General features: G+C 33.5%; 2 protein-coding genes and 1 long non-coding RNA gene across 4 annotated transcripts; 1 reads left to right on the top strand and 2 right to left on the bottom strand.

The window, feature by feature from the left end:
• Window positions 1–244: 244 nt before the first annotated feature.
• Window positions 245–747, bottom strand: LOC105842596 (uncharacterized). The gene is made up of 2 exons (XR_009975675.1): window positions 543–747; window positions 245–459 (listed from the first exon to the last, which is right to left on the bottom strand). It is a non-coding gene; the product is annotated as an uncharacterized LOC105842596 (long non-coding RNA).
• A 254-nt stretch (window positions 748–1,001) lies between these two features.
• On the top strand, window positions 1,002–11,118 carry LOC101746965 (uncharacterized). 2 transcript variants are annotated; one of them, XM_012696553.4, is made up of 8 exons: window positions 1,002–1,163; window positions 1,248–1,483; window positions 1,557–1,740; window positions 1,812–1,999; window positions 2,735–2,938; window positions 7,838–8,128; window positions 8,214–8,418; window positions 8,666–11,118. In XM_012696553.4, the coding sequence occupies exons 2-8, from the start codon at window positions 1,339–1,341 to the stop codon at window positions 10,764–10,766; spliced, it is 3,318 nt and encodes a 1,105-aa protein (XP_012552007.1). In that variant the 5' UTR covers window positions 1,002–1,163; window positions 1,248–1,338; the 3' UTR covers window positions 10,767–11,118. The 2 variants fall into 2 exon arrangements, with proteins under 2 accessions (XP_012552007.1, XP_037873560.1); XM_038017632.2 differs by lacking the exon at window positions 1,002–1,163 and having other exon boundaries at window positions 1,349–1,483; window positions 1,538–1,740.
• On the bottom strand, window positions 11,110–14,621 carry LOC101747095 (lipoma-preferred partner homolog). The gene has a single exon (XM_004933363.5). The coding sequence runs from the start codon at window positions 13,192–13,194 to the stop codon at window positions 11,716–11,718; it is 1,479 nt and encodes a 492-aa protein (XP_004933420.1). The 5' UTR covers window positions 13,195–14,621; the 3' UTR covers window positions 11,110–11,715.
• Between the last annotated feature and the right edge of the window lie 771 nt (window positions 14,622–15,392).

The raw sequence follows: 15,392 nt of genomic DNA, 5'->3' as shown, positions 1-15,392 counted from the left end.
GTGAACATCGAAGTCTACGAGTATATATAGGTCTACCAGGATCTAATGGCAAAAAGGGAAAAAAGAAATTGACGCTAGCAGTATTGGGGAAATTGGAGTAAAACGTTTTGATACTTTGGTTTTCTTATAGCGGCTGATTCTGTGTGATACATGCAAATATAAAAATTTATGCAATGATCAAAGATTATTTTTGAAAATCTTACTGTGTCGAATGTGGGGTTCGAAATTTAGATGAAAACTCCAATTACTCTGTTCATGAATTTATTAATTAATTATAGGCTATTAGAATTTGAAAATGGTTCCAAATACTGCACATCCATAAAAATTCTTCATCGGAAGAGGAAAACGAGGAAGGCGCAGTATTTTTGCCACCTTTCCTTTTTTTACCGGGCGTACTAAATACGCCTCTGTTAGATCTGCCTTCAGCAACAATTCGTCTTATGGTAGTATTAGAAACACCTGGTATAAGCCAAAGTTTAGTACACATAATACACACGAAAATGCAATAAACCAAAGTATCAAGACGTGTCATTCCTACTAACCAGTCAACGCTTGCACATGGCTCAATATCGATGATTGTCTCTGTTCTGTACCTTGTTCATCAAGTATTCTTTGATAAACATTGAAAACAATATTTCTTGCTTGTGATCGAAGAGGTTTCTTCGACATTTTCACCACTTTTTAAAGGAAATTTGAATCCCAAAAACAATTCCTCGAAAATTCAGTTTTGACAGATGACATTTTTTTTGTTGCCATATGAAAATCGCTACTTTTTTCCCTTTTTTTGCCATCAGATTCTGGTAGACCTATATTTTACCGGGGAAAAGAAATACCTATATTTTAATGACCACCATTTTACTGACATTATATTTCATCCCATATCATCTCATTTAATTTAATTTCACTCCGTTTTATCATTTTTCATAAAAATAAGAATATAATAATATATTAAAATAAGACATGACTAAAGGGTCCTAGTTACCAGGTCATAAAATCCCTTACAAAATAAAAAATCACAAAACTTACAAAGCTTTTCAATCAAACTTGATCAAACTTAACAAACTTTCAATCAAATCATGCATCAAAGCTAAGTGCGCTAAGGATTATTAAAAGTTTTATTGTTTTCGACTTATATGGGACAATGATGATTGCTATTAATTAAAGTATGGTTATTAATTACTGGGCTAAGAAATATTAGACTAAAGCTATAATAATAAAACATAAAATACCTATTCTCATATTCACAGCTTTTTCTATATTTGGAATGAAACTTATTAATAAGAAGAATACAACTTAAAATGAGTTACCTGGCTTCTTTATAAAATACACATAATTAGAATGGCAGAGGTTTGCAAAACTAGTAGTGGTACTACTGAAAATAAATTGAGTAATACTGATGTACACCAAGATGAAAACTTTTGTTTATTTAATGTATTATGCGTTTTCATATCGTTGGTTTCTATATTAGCTGATGTAACCACAGGTAAGTTATAAAAAAGAAGAAAATAGTTTGTTATTACTTTTTATTTTAAATAAGATGTGCCCATTTTTTTCAGATATAATTGTATTTGCGGAATATTTTAAAAACGATCGTTTAGAATGGGCAGCAGGCACAATCATTTTAATAATAATTCCAAACATTATAATCAATGTGTTTTCTTTGAGATGGCTTATTACTGATAATAAATCCAATGTAACTCATTGGATTAGCCACATTTTCCTGGTTGGATTGTTAGAAAGGTAATGTCTTAAATTGTCAACAAAACATGAACACAGTACTTAAGAAACTTCACTGATTTACCATTTTGCAGATATTTCATATTCATACGCAAAGTGTTTGGATGTAAAAATTTAGAAGCTATGAAAACAAACAAACTGATATCCCAAAGGAATGATCTAAGTTTGTTGCATTTTATTTACATATTTACTGGAACGGCCCCACAAATTATACTACAGCTTTATGCCATTGTTGTTCTGGATGAAAACTACTATACTAAAGGTAATAAACAAATAGCTTATTACTAAATATTATCTTAAAAATATCAAGAACCAAATAGGGAAATGAAGGTCACAGATAAGCCCTTTTGTGGCTATGCTTCTGATTTTAGTTATGTCTATGAGCATAGTAAGTATGTCATAAAAAGCAATAACAAAAAGCCACCGCTGACCACCAAGACTTCTATATAATCTTCATTGTATCTTTGCAGAAGCTCCACTAGACCAGGAGAGTTAATTTTTAAAGATTAAACTTTATTAAACTTAATTATTTAATTATTATTAAATTAATTAATTCAAGATTAAACTTTATCATTACATCAGATTTTATTTTAAATGACTATAATTTACAAAGTAATTGCTGAAGGGCCACCCTTGAACACTGTAAATGCCCCCAATATGAAAACCTCAATCTATACTTACTCTCCTTACTCGTCTCCTTAAAAGCTACTAAAAAGCTCACCCCATACTTGTGCTATGTAATTTTATAACAAAAGCAAGAGAAGTTTAGAAATTTGTATTTAATGAATGTGATAGGAATTACAATTATTATTGGTGTCCAAAACAAGCATACTCTTACTATGTATACTTATACATAATGAAGTTAATATTAAATTCTCTAGATAATAATGGAACATTTGTCGCACTCTCATTACTAATAATAAATAACATGTCTTATTCTTATTTAATGGATGTTTTTAAGGTAATAAGATTTATAATTTGAATCCATTTTTTTCAGTATTTTCATTGAGTGCCTCCATGTCTTCAGTTGTATGGGGGTGCTCAACATACATATACAATGAGGCAGCTTTCCTGAAGTTACAGTTTGAATGGAAATCATTAGGATTGAGGCTTACGTGGTTCTTCGGTATGTTAATAAGCAGAATTTCGGGAATTTTGCTATTTACTATAGTATTTGGAGTTTGGACATTGTTACCACTAAGTAAGTAAATTATAATTATATATTAACTTAAGCTTTTTTCCCTACCCAATGGCAACCTAAGGGGGTATATATGTACCACTGGATCAGGATCTCCACCTACTGAGAAGATCCAGCGAGAAACTCAGTGGGTTGTGTTTATTGGTTTGGTTGCACATCGAGGAGAACGCTGACTGGTGCTTGCTGAGCTTAAAAGTACCGAGAATAGATGCGTAGGATCCGAAAAGACATTTTTGAGCGACGGCTTTACAATATCCCGTCACCTGGGTCTGATATGTAGTTAGATGCGGTCACGATAAGAGGTTTATTGTAACGCGCCGCGTTTTCAAAGGAGCCTGACACCTCAAAATGGCTTAATCCACAAATTATTCAATTACAAAATCATTATTACCTTTATCTTTGCTATTAATAACAGAAGTACAAACAGGCCATTAATTATGAATACTGAGTTTTATGCGTATATTAAAAAAAATGTAGGAAGAACATGTTTAACCAGAAAGGACATCGAGGAAAGTTCGATAATTGTTACTAAATTTAAATTCAAAACTAAACACAGAAAAACGAATCGAATACCCGCACTGGGTATCTATCTAAGCTGATGGCCTTGAGAGGCTGTTTCAGCGTAACCTTAACTAGTAGGTGTGGTCACGGGGCTCAGAATCTACCACCGGATCGGAAACGCCACCCACTGAGAAGATCCGGCGAGAACCTCAGTGAGCTGAGTCTGAGGGTTAGTTTACTCGTCGAGTCCTTCGTCGCAAGCGACGGGTTCGACGAGGACGGTGACCGATGCTTGTGTTACCTGAAAGCACCGTTAATGGATCGGGAAGATCCGTAATGACGTGTTTTGGGCGACGTCGACTGTTTACCATTCGGTCTATAAGATCGGGTATGAAGGTTTTCGTAACGCGATGCTCACGCTTCGTTTCTTTGTCTCGGTGGGAAAATAACTTTTGCCATTCAAGAAATTTTTGTATAATATACATGGAAATCAAATGTTAGCCGGTAGATTTAAGTAATCCTTGAAGCACACCAATTACCGCCAATTCAAAATCAATCATACAATAAATCCCAGTAGATCAAGAATATTGACAAATCGAACGACTCACTTATAATTGGAGTGAAATGACCGGGATTTGAAAACTTAAACACCCATCTCCATGGGATAAACAGCTGCACAATCCCACAAAGCACCGAAAAACACACAAGATTTGACAAATCGTAATAATAACGCTAATCATAGCGCTAGCAGCTCTGTACGCGTACCAGAAGACTTATTGAGTTGTACTGGGTCTGGTGGAGCTAGGGGGCGGCAGTATGTCCAGTAGTAGACGTCTGTGTGCTGGAAGAGAGAGAAGAGAGAGTAGCATTGTGGGAACTTCGATCATTTCACAAACCAATGATATTTAATAAGTTACGTGTGAGTCCTCACAGAATAATAATGTTGTGAAATGCTTGCACAGAGACGAGGTACTGGAAATTTCAGGGTGATGACATTCTCACAGTGAAGAATAAATAAATTATACTTAGTTACCGCGTCAACGCGTAACCACTCAATATAAGCCCACAGGCGTATGCCCGGGTTATTTCATTCAGTTATAGAGCAAGAGCCCGCGACAGCCAGACCTTCGTTATTTTATAAAAGCTGAAAGTTTCTCTGTGTATGTCTCCAGCACAGGTAAGAACGACCCCCGACTATAGAGTTCCGATTGTGGTTACTTGGGCAGGTAACAGGCAGTAAAGACATATAAAATAGTACCTTAAATTCGTTAAAGTATAAAGTTATTTTTTTTTATTAATTACTCCAGAATATCTTTAGAAATCACGATATCTATTGCCGGACACTTTTTACAGTTGCTACCCCCTGCCGGACACCCCTAAACTTTAATAAATTTTAATTATACTTTCGTTATACTATAAAAGCTGAATTTTATATATGTTACTTAGGGACTTATAAAAATATGTTACCCCAATAGCCAGACAGTTTTAATGGTTCTTACATCTTGCCGGACACATTGAGAGCCCGCTGTGCGAGCGCGAGGTAGCAACTGTTCATGCGGGTGTGAGTGAGACAGAGTGCTTAGTCTATTGTGATCTTTTACTGCACATCAGCTGTCATTTCTGGGATTTATCGTGCATTCTTCAGGAAAGGAAAATTAAAACCATTTAAAATATTTAAAAAATATCCAAAGTACCAGGAAGCTTTGAAATTGCTTGGAAATTGCTGCAATAGCTCGCTTTTACAAGTTGGTAGATTGCTAACGTAAAAAATTCGCAATTTCTTTCGGTCAAAAGCTTCGTTTACATCAGAGACTGTATACGAGTCGATGAATATTTGAAGTCGAGCAGCATCAACATCAATTACATTACGGACATTGTAAACATTGCATATAAATCTGAGATATTATAGATGTTTTGTTGTTGATCTAAATTTTCAATTGATTCGCTGTTACGGAAATTCTTGAAAGCTTCCTGGTACTTTGGATATTTTTTAAATGTTTTATATGGTTTTAATTTTCCTTTCCTGAAGAATGCACGATAAATCCCAGAAATGACAGCTGATGTGCAGTAAAAGATCACAATAGACTAAGCACTCTGTCTCACTCACACCCGCATGAACAGTTGCTACCTCGCGCTCGCACAGCGGGCTCTCAATGTGTCCGGCAAGATGTAAGAACCATTAAAACTGTCTGGCTATTGGGGTAACATATTTTTTTAGTCCCTAAGTAACATATATAAAATTCAGCTTTTATAGTTTAACGAAAGTATAATTAAAATTTATTAAAGTTTAGGGGTGTCCGGCAGGGGGTAGCAACTGTAAAAAGTGTCCGGCAATGGATATCGTGATTTCTAAAGATATTCTGGAGTAATTAATAAAAAAAAATAACTTTATACTTTAACGAATTTAAGGTACTATTTTATATACTTTTACTACCTGTTACCTGCCCAAGCAACCACAATCGGAACTCTATAGTCGGGGGTCGTTTTTACCTGTGCTGGAGACATACACAGAGAAACTTTCAGCTTTTATAAAATAACGAAGGTCTGGCTGTCGCGGGCTCTTGGGCTATTACTTGCGTGCCGTCGTCAAAGTAATAAGTCCTGAAAAATAGGTAAAGGGGATGGCCCATTTTAGGCCCAAAGCGGACAATAGATTATAGAAAAAATACTTAGTGCATTAATTTTGTCATAAATAAATATGCATTTACTTTCTTGCAAATAAGCGCCACTACAGTTTACAATAAGTAGCTTAAAAAAAGTAACTCTATTGAAAAAACAAGGATTTTTATTTTTGCGGGAAAAATATTGCCAGCTTCAAATCCTTTTACGTATGAAGTAAATATTTTGAGTATATAAATAAAACATATAAATAAATCATTTTAAGTATTATCATTAATCAAACGATTTTAATGGATTTTATGCACATAAAATAACATCGAAGACATACCCATTGGACTTTAACTTGTAACTATACTTGAGACCTTAGAACTTATATCTCAAGGTGGGTGGCGCATTTACGTTGTAGATGTATGTGGCCTCGAGTAACCACTTAGCAACACCAGGGTGGCTGTAAGCTCGTCCACCCATCTAAGCAATAAAAAAAACTTTACTAGTATTGTTATTTAAATATGTACAACTAAAACAAAAACATAAAAAATAATGTGTACTCGTAAAAACAAGATTAAGATATAAATCAATTATCGGTTATTTAAAAAAATAATCGATATATGAATTTCATGTAATTATTTTTCTTTATTCTGACAACACTGAATTTAATCTGACTGACTGACACTTCGCTTGCTGCTTGTGGTGTTGTGCTTGCGTACAAAATGGATGTGTTTTGATTTTTCTTCGATTTATTTTACTTTTATCAATAACGTTTCATACTACGACTAAAAAACATTGTGTGAATTGTGGTTTTACCCTGACCGAGATTTAAAACCGTGTATATGCTCTCTTTTGCTATTTTTAGATGATAATAATTGTGTATGAAGATGAAGAAAATATAGATATTTAAAGAAATAAGTGTGTTTTTTATACCCTATTGGATAAAAATACATTAGGAACATCTTAAACATTAAGAAAAGAAAAGTTCTTGAAGTATCTCACAATCCGACACTTATTTATATAGAAAATTAACCTCAAAACGAGTTTTTATTTTTATTATATTTTTTATAATAGTGGCGTCAATTTCAATAGATTTTTTAGATATGTAATACATTTAAGAATTTGAATCAATCCATTTTTATAGTAATATTTGATGTCCACCTTGGGCCTAGCACACTATGGAGAGTGGGCAATCCCCTTTGTGGCGAAAGAGTGCCTTTCGAGGTCGGAAATACACAAAAAGGCAAGCGGGATTACTTTTCACACATAATTTTATCAATTCTGTATTGATTTTCATTGTAAATAAAACAAAAACTGATTTTAAAGATCATCGAGAAAAGGCTATGAAAATAAGGTTCAGTATTGCCAGTAAAACATGATTTGGGTTTCGAATGATAACTTTTGCAATTTTTGCATGTGGAACTTCATTTTTTTTTTTCAAAAAACATCTAGATGCTATTCCGAATCGAATGACACCTCAAACATAATTTTCGGAGACTGCTGAAAAAAGTTGACCAAAAAGGCACTTGTTGACTAGACTATTACCCAAATCCCTTTCTCAACCTTTCACTTTCATCGTGAAGTCATTCGTCAACATTTATTAAGTACGTATTTCAATAGGGAAATTGGTGCCTCGGGTGCCGGGTTCGAATACCGACAAAGTCGCGTCGATCGATACGAATGCACCGGAGGCCTTATCCTTTAGGCCACGACGACTTAAAAAAATAGTTTAGATAAAACCATTTCGTGAAATACCTACCCTTTTTATGTGCTTATGATAACAATTTATTTCAGGCTTACACTGGACAGCTATGATATTCTGGATTATTATTCAAAAAACCAGCTTTTGTTCTAATAAATTAGAGGAAACATTTTATAATGTAGTAATGGGATTTGTTTATTGTTTTTGCTACGTTAATTTACACGAGGGCCAAACTAAATATAGACTATTGACGTTTTACACATTAATGGTAACTCAAAATTTCGGTAGTCTCCTATTGTACTTGCTTATTTCGCCGCACGACAAGCAAAGGAAGTTATGGTCTGTGATAGGAATCGTTTGCATTATTTTTGGTGTATTTATAGGTAAGAAGACTTCAGTTAATTATATTTAAATTAGAATTTAAAATAAGAGCAAAATTAAATAAACATTTTAATATTTACTTTCCAGGTATTTGTGCTATGATATTTTACTATAGATTTTATCATCCGAAAGGACCACTATTGTGGAAAAGAAAACAAAGTGATATAGAATTAAATAATAAGGCTGTGATACAAAACCCCGGAACCGAAGAAAATAAGACGGTTGTCAATTTAAATCCCATTAGGTCATTTAAACATTCTCTGCATCGTAATCAAAATGGAGCCTCTTACAGGTAATTTAATTTGTATTTATGATAGACTATCCTACTTTATTCATTTTGCAATTGATTGAGTATTAGATACCATTGATTTTTGGCACTCAAATATGGAATGACTTCAGCAGCTCAACGTGCGCTTTTTTTGCAATTTGATGCAGATTTCACTTCTGCCACTCCAATATAATAAGCTAATAGTTTTTTTTTAACAATTAGTAGTAACCGCCCTCTCGCTCTAATTAAGTCGATGATTTCTTGCTTCCAGCATTGAATCAACTTTAGAACAACATCCCAAAAAAGACATCGAAAACGCTAATAAGAATTTTTTGCTTGATCAATGGATTGCTAAAATTGGCGTACCGACGTTATCGTCCGGCTCATTTGGAAACAATGGATGCGATGCTTCAGGAATCGAAATTTATAGTGTTGAAAATACACCACAAACTCTCAAACAGGATAATCAAGGGCAAAATATTTCAAATAAAATTAACTGTAAACACAAAAAAATTCTAATATGTTCACCAACGGAACTGACGCTTAAACTATCGGCTGGAGAAAATATTGAGAGTAATATAGATGAAATAACATCGAGCAATCTGAATTCAAATAAAAGACGCGCCATTTGTTCCTCTGATGATCTTAGCGATGATTTAACCAATATGAATTTCGACGTTTGTGCCATAGTCAATGAAGATATTATGAAGATACTCAAAAACGACCAATGCTCAGAAATAAGTCACGATACCGATAGCTCGAATAAGAAAACTTCATCAGATTCCATTGATATGGATTTAGATTTGAGTTTCAGCGACATCAATAGTTCTGATATCAACACGTTTAACGAAAACATAGTCCAGAAATTGTGTTTAAGTGCTCTCAAGAATATAAAAGTAGGGAATCAGGATGCAGATATTGAAAACATACAAAGGATCGCATTGGACATTCTAAAAGAAATGTACGCTAAAAAGGGTAAGAAGAGCAATGCGAATCCAGATTTCTTTACAAAATCAAGAGAGTTAGATACGCCAACGGAAATATTGTCCGTACACGATTATGAGAATATATGTGCGGTAAATATTGCTCGTGAAGCGTGGGGGCTGCGATCTTGGAAGGGGTACTGCGATATCGAAAACTGGCGTCACGACGGAAGCGTTGTCAGAGATAGAAGACGCGACACATTAACTTCGGCCAGTTCAGAAATTAGTAGTTGCATCTCTCAGGAATTGAAAAATGCGATTTTAGCGGCACCACCTTTCCCGAAGAAAACACATACATACTCGAATGTATTCGTTAAGTTTGACAAAGGCAGTCAAGATGACTACGCAAACTCTACAATATGTACCGATGACTCATTTAGCGTAGTTGATGCTAATAAAGATGCAATTCATTTAGAACCAATTATGGAGGAATTGGATGACTTGACAGACATGGATATTACGAACAAGAAACGGTTAAATTCAGAGAGCTCTTTAGTTGCAACTATCGATGAGATTAGGAAATCTACTGTTACAAATTCTCCAAGAAATCTATATCATAGAGGAGACCATTTGTGGGATTCACCTCAACCGACTGCTTCAAACTTAGACCCGATTTTATCCGAAGCATTATGGAAAGAACCTTCGAAATTCCATCCCAGTAATATTATGGAATCATTGGCTGAAAAGGAAAACGATAAAAATATATCACAAAATCCCAGTTATGACACAAATAGAAAAACTTTAAACGTGACAGATACAAACAATTCAAAACACGATACATTAAGAATGAAAATAGAAAATAATTTCAATAATCACTCAACAAACTACACTCGTAGTAAAATGAAAAACTTGAAGACGCTACCTGATCCTGATGTATCTAATAAGAATATAGACTTGCTGTGGCAGTTGGTTTCAGGAAATGCCACAACAGCGAATGGTTCTAACGATTATGTATCAATGAATCGTATGTCAACATCTCTGCAATCTTTAATACAAAAAGACGTTTCGGCATCAGAATCAAATAAAAGCTCTTCGCCAAAACTTTCAAATATAAAAAAACAAACAAAAACCAAACCTCGTCGTAAGTTCTCTATACTAAGAGAAAAATTTGAAATGAAAACACATTTAAACTCTGATGAGGAAAATTTGTGTAATACTTCTGAAAGTACATCAAAAACACTTGATGTCATGTCAAGCAAAAATAATTATAGATCGAGTGATAAGGTCACAACCATAGAGAAAGAATCAAGTACTTATTGGCCAGGTACCTCTCCTACAGGTAGTACAAGCTCTAATAATTCCAACTGTGCAAAGGAGAAAAGATCACTATTTATGAAACAGGTATTAAGTCCATCTAAATCTAATACAAAGATGAAACACAAGGGCTGAAATCTAAATTTTGTTCCTGAAAGTATTGTAGGTTAAATTAACCATTTCATAAAGCAGATCTCAGTATGCGAGTCACTAACAATTAAATTATTTCATCATTTCAAAATTATTCTTACAGTATGGTAAGTTAGTACTGTAAAACTTTTGTATTGATGTGTTGTGGTGTCGTAATATTCCACGTGGCGTGTATCGTGGTGTGTTTACTTATGCATGTGGCTATCTATTAAGTAACAATTAAATAGAAAATATGTTTAGGTAAGAAACATTCCTATAATGGTGACTGTGATGTTTGTGCCTTATATTATCAGCCAGTATTTGTAAATAATTTTATAGAATAAAACAATTTTGTTCATTTTTGTGTTTATTTATATACAAATATATTTATAGCAATAGTAACCTTTTGGATAATAATTAATAAAAAAATATAAAAATAATTCTTAGTACTAAGAAATGTAAAACTGTAAAATGCTTTGTGCTTTGCACTTTTATTTGTAAAAGCAAATATGTAAATATTTCATATTCAATATAAAACGTATTGCTCACAAGTCAAAATTAAATGTATGTAATCCTAGTCTCAGTACCATCAAGCAGGTTATATCGACCAATAGATGTATTTCATACATTTAGTGAGTCACAGCATAGCAGAGAATTACTAGTATATCCATACATAACTACTAGATAACTTTTATAATGCTTATAACAATATTCTATCACATTTAATGCAGACTAAGAAAGAATTCCAATTGACTATGTTGATAACCTTTCCTAGTTTCTTTTTGAAAGTTTCCTTTTAGTACTTTTTTTAAATAATTTTTTATAACAACCTTATATTACAAAATACTTTTTATTGTCTTCCAGAGCTAAACTCCTATGATATTAATCAATATAATAATAGATATCTATATATATATACATAGTATCATTTGATGTTTAAACAAAAATGCACAATTCATAAGTCTGTAGTCATAACATTAGTCAAAAGACGAACACGACGTGCATTGCAAGTTTTACAAAGTATATGATCGTCAAGTGGATAACAACCTCGACCTTCTGCTTCTGAACTCAACAGTAAGCCACAATCTTCACACCTGTAACACTTAACATGGAAACTACGGTCCAAGGCAACAACTCTCACAGTTTCCTCTTGACCTTCTTCTGGCATAATTGGTAGTTCACATACACAGCAACGTGGTGCAAATTTCTTATGGAAGTCATCAATACAATGGATTTGGTTCATGGCATCAACTGTAAACGGTATCCCATCTAAACTTTTACCACACTCTACACAAGAAAAACAAGTTGGATGATAAGGTTTTCCAGTAGCACGTAGAATACGATCTAAAATTATTTTTCGGCAAACACAGCACTTTTCTAATGTGTCATAATAATCAGCTTCACAATACGGTTCATTCTCAACATCATAGAATGGTTTTCCTTGGAGATTTACATTACAACGTTGACAAGTGAAACAGTGAACATGATAAGTGTTTCCCATAGCTGTACAGCCTGCGTTTTCTCCAGAAATTCGTTCACCACACTTCACACATATTCCAAAGACATCTAAATCTTGACTGTCTGTAATTGATTGTACCAGCAGATTTGTCAAAGCATCTACTTCTTGTTCCTTGGGCAATGGTGATCGTTTAGATAAAGCTTCTTTCTTTGTAATTAAATTATTTTCTTGCATTGCTGTCTTACTGGAGGGATGTGGACTGATTGGTTCATAGAATGATTCATATGTTGGAGCTTGTGACATGTTGTATTCAGGGAAATTATTCTGATAAACAGGAGGACATGTTCTATCATGGTTGTAATTCAAATTAGCATTTGCTCTAGCCAATTCACTGTAGTTGGAACTTACTGGTGATGGGGGTGGCATATACTCCTCACTGTTTGTAGTTACAGGAGACTTGGACAATACTGGCATCATATATTCCTGGTGGACTCCTGAAGAAGGATTAGGTAATGGCAGTGTCATATATTGTAGATTGTGTGTTCCTAGAGGAGCCTGCAATGTTGTGTGTGTAGTTAATGGTGGTGGTGGTGGAGGGGGTGGTAATTGAATGTGCATATCATTCGCCTTATAATGTGACAAGTTACTATAAGTCGTGTTACTTAAATTTTGTCTTAATGTAGAAGATTCGAAGTCGTCTTCAAGGTGGTTTAAATTTGCGTAATCTTTCTGTGACATCAAAGTTTTATTAGGCAAGGTATTGTAAGTTTCATTGTTACTTGTCGATGTTGACATTTTTGTCGAATAGGATGGCTCACTGTTTAAAGCGCTGCGAGGAACGTGCGGCTGAGTTTTTTTCTTTGGAGGCACAGCAGGCGGCACTTTCTTCCCTTTCCCTGTAGTACACATTTCTTTTACCATTTGCAATTCAGCTAATTGCTTTTCTAATGCTTCAAGATTATCTAACTGAGACATAATTTTCACTTTAAAAATACTAGGCACAAAGATTACAATTTAATTAATTATTCAATGGTATTTAGTTAATATTAATTAGGTAAATAGCTGCCATTTGCCAAGTGACAATTGCTACGTCTCTATAGAAATGATCGATACATTAAACATTTCGATATTTTCGCGTATCGATATAGTACTACGCGATACAACGATATTTTGTAATGATATACTAGGTAGCATATGATACCGAATGACAAAGTATGGATCAAGAATTTTTGTCGCTTAATGACATCACAAAATTCGTATTAGTTACAACAGTTATTACATTACAATTCTAAAGAGTCCCAGTATTTTGTTTTTCTTTTACTTAAATCTATCTCCTAACTAGGCTTATCACTAATATTTAGATTGGTCTTTTAACATTGTTTTTTTTCTCTATGAATGTGGTGTTATAATTTATCGTAAATACAAACTAGACATGTGTAAGTAATGCGAGTGATATTACTCCGGTAATATTACTCTACGATGTAATGCAACATCACACATTACGCGAAGGAAACAAACATCACACTATCACCCAACATGTTTCTTTCTTTGTCGTGTAATGTTGCTTAATACACGAACGGAACCGAGCGAGCGAGACAGACCGATCGACGATGGCTTGACGTGCAGTGCTACAACACTACGTAAAATAAATGAGCAAGCGACACGGAATTATTCCTAGTGATTTTGAACCGTATGCCCAGGCCGCTAGGTACATTTTTATACCTATGGTACGTCTGAATTTTAATATAGGTATTTGTGTTTATATTTTTCACGCGGCCAGCCGGTAGTTCCCCGCAAGTAGTTACTTAATTTTTTATTCGCAACTTTTGTAAAATCGCTAGTCGCTCGTAATTGTTTAGTAATATTTCATATTAATTTTTGTGTTTGAATTACATAAGCACTTGTTTGAAGATAGTTTTATTATTTGTTTTAATGCTTGTTTAATAAGTGAAAGAAAGAATGGCGTCTAAATGAAAGTACAGTCCTCTTTGGATGCACTTTGAGGAGGCCGCGCCGAAACAATGCGTCTACTGCTCTCGTATATTAACATTATCGTCGAGCTCAATTTGCAGTCTAAGTCGCCATATGAAATCCGTTGATCCCACAATAAATTATATTAAGTAAAAAATAAAATTATTATATTATTATGTAAGTCAATCTCTGTCAAGTAATATAACAGTGTATTACAATACAAAGTACTATGAACACATCACTTAGGTAATGATTCGGGTGTATAGATACAATGTATTCGTCACAGTATCTATTGAACGCACCGAGTAATGCTAAGAGTGATGTGTAATGTTTTCGAGTAATATCACCTGTCTGTAAAAGTGATGTCATATCACATTACATTGGGAAGTGATGTTTTGCGCAAGTCTAATACAAACTAAATAATAAAAATAAAAAATATGTCGAGTTTCCCGACTTTAGTGCACATTGGAATTAATTAGCAACACTGAAACGACGAAGGCGACATCATGGAGTTAATAAGTACCTACAACTGGAGTGCTGTCTAATGCCGAGAAATCGGTCTCGAAAGAGAATACTTTTTGGTCGCGGTGTCCTTGTCTAATGTGGTGACCATATAAAATTTATTTATAGGACAAAATTATACACATGCATCAGTTTTGAATTTACCTTATATTAAGTTATATATTATATTATATTATATTATATTATATTATATTATATTACGTTTATATTAAGTCTACTAGTTACATTTTAATAAATAAAACACAATGGGTAATAAAATGAAATGAACTGAAATTCATTTATTTGTTATATGTAGACAATTAAATAACTCTTAAATGACAAGTCAATACACATAACACAATACACATAGTACTTGATCTCTATTTACAAAATATTGGTTATATTATTATTATTAAGTTCAGTTAATTTTCTGTAGTCTTATTAGCCAGATATTGTTTCTTTTTATTTGTGTTTTTTATGTATCTTTAGCTTGTGATGTGTATTGTGAGCCTAATAAAATAAATAAATAATATAACATTTCCCCTATTTTATGTAAATTCTTTTTTTTTCAACGAAATAAATAATTTATTTTAGTCAATATCTAAGTGGACCATGAGTATCATTAAAATTTCGCAATTTAAATTTCAATTCAATTAAAAATCGCCATTTTTCTTTAATAAATCTAAAATCGACTTTATATT

The sequence above is a fragment of the Bombyx mori genome, chromosome 19 (assembly GCF_030269925.1).
Source record: "Bombyx mori chromosome 19, ASM3026992v2".
Taxonomy (NCBI): domain Eukaryota; kingdom Metazoa; phylum Arthropoda; class Insecta; order Lepidoptera; family Bombycidae; genus Bombyx; species Bombyx mori.
This window is presented reverse-complemented; position numbering and strand designations above follow the sequence as displayed.

Coding starts and splice junctions, on each gene's coding strand:
- LOC101747095 (XM_004933363.5), bottom strand. CDS start 13,194: ATGTCTCAGTTAGATAATCTTGAAGCATTAGAAAAGCAATTAGCTGAA.
- LOC101746965 (XM_012696553.4), top strand. CDS start 1,339: ATGGCAGAGGTTTGCAAAACTAGTAGTGGTACTACTGAAAATAAATTG. Junction 1,741..1,811: donor CTGGTTGGATTGTTAGAAAG/GTAATGTCTTAA, acceptor ACCATTTTGCAG/ATATTTCATATTCATACGCA. Junction 8,129..8,213: donor TATTTTTGGTGTATTTATAG/GTAAGAAGACTT, acceptor TTTACTTTCCAG/GTATTTGTGCTATGATATTT.